The 4,344-nt window shown below is 47.7% G+C and overlaps 1 protein-coding gene across 1 annotated transcript; it reads left to right on the top strand.

Annotated features, from left to right (window-relative positions):
* Nucleotides 1-1,559: 1,559 nt before the first annotated feature.
* LOC311327425 (heat shock factor 2-binding protein-like) lies at nucleotides 1,560-3,524 on the top strand (the record flags this gene model as incomplete). Its single annotated transcript, XM_084460462.1, has 5 exons — nucleotides 1,560-1,571; nucleotides 1,798-1,945; nucleotides 2,101-2,204; nucleotides 3,260-3,409; nucleotides 3,504-3,524. 5 exons carry the CDS (start codon nucleotides 1,560-1,562, stop codon nucleotides 3,522-3,524), a joined length of 435 nt encoding a protein of 144 aa, XP_084316588.1.
* Between the last annotated feature and the right edge of the window lie 820 nt (nucleotides 3,525-4,344).

Below are 4,344 nucleotides of genomic sequence, written 5' to 3'. Positions count from 1 at the left end.
CAATATGATAATAGATAGATGTCATTATCTGTAGAGCTAAAATGCAACATTACAAAGCAGGCGTGTAGTGATGAGTAAACCCAGGTAAACTCAGTTTACCCACCTCTTTAAAATGAGTTGAGTTTCCCATGCCGGGGTCTTCCCTATGTTCCCCGGGTCCTATGTTCCCCCCAAAAAAGGGTTCTATGTTCCCCGGGTCCTATGTTCCCCCCAAAAAAGGGTTCTATGTTCCCCGGATCCTATGTTCCCCGTGAAACGCGAAAGATAAACGTGATTATGCCATGGCATGATTTAATGCGAAAAAATCTGGTAAAATATGTTGATTTAAAACAATAGCTAATGGAAGAAATTAAGAAACCACTGGAGGCCGAGTGTGTTGTTTCTTGTTTTCTTACACACAAAAAATGCAATGATTAGGTAATGGAATATGTAGGGTTGAATGTTTTAGTTCTTCTCCTTTTTATTTTTTATTTTCTGAAGTTAGCCTATCACCAAATAAGATAACTGTTGTCTATATTTTTTCATAGGCCTATGTGTGTGATGGCCTATTTATTAAACTTCAGTTATTTCAAGCGCAAAGTGGTCGAGTGACTATCATTTGTACTGCGAGCGGATCCTCTCTCCACAGAGATTTTTTCCCCAACGGATTTGCGCCTCTTATGAGCCTTATCCCAACTCACAGCAGGATGGGTTTGGACTGGGACACTGTCAACTTCACAAAGGCATCAAGCAGCTTCTCCATTCATTGACATAAAACCAATAGTAGGCTAGCCTACAATCTAGAATAGCCTACATTATAGTCAGAGCTGCTTTGGGTAGCCTACTGAGGCGTCATGCATTGCGCATCACTAGGCTAGGTTATGTCTGATCCATGTCAAGTTAACATGCAACATTTCTGAAACTTGATGTGAAAAAATGCCGAAATCATGCAAGCCTCGCATTTTGCACGGAATTCTGCGATTATTGCGATGAACATGCAACCTTTCTAAAATAGTTGCATAATCTGCCCCTTTTGTCATTAACATGTGATGGCATAATCACGTTTTTCTTTCGCGTTTCGGGGTAACATAGGACCCTTTTTCAGGGGGAACATAGGACCCGGGGAGCATAGAACCTGGGGAACATAGGACCCGGGGAACATAAGACCCGGGGAACATAGACATCTTCCCATAGGAACGGGAACGATGACTATGTTTTTAGGCTAATACTCTTCACAAAAACACATAATACTCTTCTCAAATTGTAGTCTAGATCGTATGATAAGAAATGACTGTCACTTATAAAAAATGTGATGAGCTGACTGAAGACTTCCACTAGTATAGTTAGGGAATTTTAGCTAATGGTATTGACCATCTGCACAACAAAAAAAGAAGCTTACCAATAGCTTTCTTCACCCATCCCCCATCCCCCAAAAAACATAGTTAGACATCCCACAAGCTAATAGTTTTTTCCAATTTTTTCGCCCAGGCCCTCTGAGCATCCCAACTTTGATTGGCTCCCAAGAATTTTCCACAAGGATTTGGCTTTGCACTAATTGATATGTGTTAGTAGACACCTAGATGAACACATTGGTGAAGAAAGCTATTGGTAAGCATTTTTTTTTTTTACAGATGGTCAATACCCAATAAAATTCCCTAACTAGACTGAAGCTGGGCAAGAGTGAGGACAGATTGACACTGGCGATGTTCCGAGCTTGTCCACTAGGTGTCATCACAGTTAAACCTTTGACGCTATCAGCCCAACTTTCAAGCACCCGTGTGCAGGTAATAAAGAAACACTCATATATCTTTCTTACAGGATGACAACCAAGATGGCTTTGTTAAAGTGAAGAAAAGAGACTTGGAGAGGCTGACCACAGAGGTCATGCAGCTCCGAGAGTTCTTACCGAAGGTAGTGAATGGGGACCTGGTAGAAATGCTACACAAAGCCCGTACTGCAGAGACATGTAAGACAACCAATCACATGACAGAAAACACCACAAATAAAAATAAAAAACTACTTCTTTATTAAAAAACAAACAAAACGCCTTAAATCACCTTCTCCAGGAAGCGTAGGATTCAAATGAGATGGTGTGGGGGAATGTGTGTGTGCTGTGTACAGTGAGGGATCGTCTCGGGCAGGAGCAGGAGCAGCTGAGGCAGGAGTGCCTGCACCTCCGCTCGCGACTGGATGCCGCCCAGAGCGAGTGTCAGAAAGAGAGGGAGGTGAGAGAGGAGGGGGGGGTCCTATCCCCACAGAGCAGAGGTAGTGATAGAAGAGCTAGTGTCGGAGGTAGGTTTGTGTGCGTGTGTCAATAGGTATAGGTACTGCATTTGTAACGCGCTCCCCATCCAGTTGTTACACTGGCCCGGAGCGCCATTCACACACCAATGGCGGCAGCTGCCATGCAAGGCGCTTGCCTGCTCATTGGGGGCAATTTTGGGGTTCAGTGTCTTGCCCAAGGACACTTCGACAGGTAGTCAGGAGGAGCCGGGATTCGAACCGCCGACCCTACGATCACTGAACGACCCGCTCTACTGGGGGGCCCGTCTGTGTGTGTGTGTGGGTGGTGGCCCGTGTGTGTGTGTGTGTGTGTGGGGGCCCGTCTGTGTGTGTGTGTGTGTGTTTGTGGGTGTGGGGGCCCGTCTGTGTGTGTGTGTGTGTGTGTGGGGGGGGGGGCCCGTCTGTGTGTGTGTGTGTGTGTGTGTGTGTGTGCGCGTGTGTGTGTGTGTGCGTGTGTGTGTGTGTGGGTGGGGGCCCGTCTGTGTGTGTGTGTGTGTGTGTGTGTGTGTGGGTGGGGGCCCGTCTGTGTGTGTGTGTGTGTGTGTGTGTGCGCGTGTGTGTGTGTGTGTGTCTGTGTGTGTGTGTGTGTGGGGGCCCGTCTGTGTGTGTGTGTGGGTGGGGGCCCGTCTGTGTGTGTGTGCGTGTGTGTGTGTGTGTGTGTGCGTGTGTGTGTGTGTGCGTGTGTGTGCGTGTGCGTGTGCGTGTGTGTGTGTGTGTGTGTGTGCGTGTGTGTGTGTGGGTGGGTGGGGGCCCGTCTGTGTGTGTGTGTGTGTGTTTGTGTGTGTGTGTGGGGGCCCCTTTGTGTGTGTGTGTGTGGGTGGGGGCCCGTCTGTGTGTGTGTGTGTGTGTGTGTGTGTGTGTGTGGGGGCCCGTCTGTGTGTGTGTCTGTTTGTGTGTGTGTGTGTGGGTGGGGGCCCGTCTGTGTGTGTGTGTGTGTGTGTGTGTGTGGGGGCCCGTCTGTGTGTGTGTGCGTGTGTGTGTGTGTGTGCGTGCGCAGGAGAAGCTGGTCCTGAGAGAGCAGGTCTGGGAGAGCAGAGAGCAGCTCCAGCAGCAGGCAGAGTTCTGTACGGGCCTGGGCGCGGCCTCCTGCACCCTGCTGTGGAGCGCCTCCAGGAGAGAGGAGGCTGTCAAAGACGTCCTGACCGACGTGAGTAGAGAGAGGGACGGCCCCCCAGTACTCTAACTGTCTGCCTTCTCATCCACGCACTCCCTATATGTTCAGTATTCTCTTCATTTCCCAGCTGCCCCGGGGCCACACTTGATCCCCGCTTCATTGCCAAGCTTATGAATCAATCAATCAATCAATCAAAGCTTTATTTGTATAGCGCATTTCATACCCAGAGGCAACACAATGCGCTTTACAGAGAACAAGGGAGGTGGGCATACGACCCACTCTCTACATATTCCATGAAGCGTGTGTGTCTTGTGTGTTTTTAACCATACTCCTTTTTTATCTATGTCCACTTATTGGCCCAGTTATTACAGGTTTAACAATTTCTTGATTCTCCCTACAATACTGAACTGCTCTATTCACTAATAGAACTTCTTCTTTTTTGAGGGGCCTATTATGAGTATCTACCCCTCTCTTATCTAATTTTTAAGTTTACCTCGTCTCTGCTCTGAAACACAGAAGCGCGAGGCGGGTTAGCCACATCCGTTTCCTGTTCCTGTTTGAGTTTTGCAGCTTTGGTTTTGAAGCCAACATACTGACTAAGGCTGTCTCCCAGTGACTCTTCTAGTTGGATCGCAACTTCTTACCTTGAAATCCGGAAGCGTGGAACAACATTTCCATTCCAGCGGATCCCCCTTTCTACCATGATCATTTTGTGAAACAGTAGTAATCAACATTACTTCCTCAACACAAACATTGCAAAAATAAAGTCTGGCTAATCCAGATAGCTCAATACCCCCATTAGTTGGTGGGCTGAGCGGTAGGCCACTAGGCCGCTCACTCTTTGGGCCCTTCCATCTTAAAAAAGTGGCTGGATCAGCTTTCTACTCCTCTCCTTTGTTCATTCACAGAACGACGGAGATTCACCGTTTAAATTATCCTAAGTGACGTCCCTACACAGTTGAATACAA

Source organism: Borostomias antarcticus, assembly GCF_949987555.1.
Source record: "Borostomias antarcticus genome assembly, chromosome: 32".
NCBI lineage: Eukaryota > Metazoa > Chordata > Actinopteri > Stomiiformes > Stomiidae > Borostomias > Borostomias antarcticus.
The sequence above is the reverse complement of the archived record's forward strand: the minus strand, read 5'-3'. Positions and strand labels throughout refer to the sequence as shown.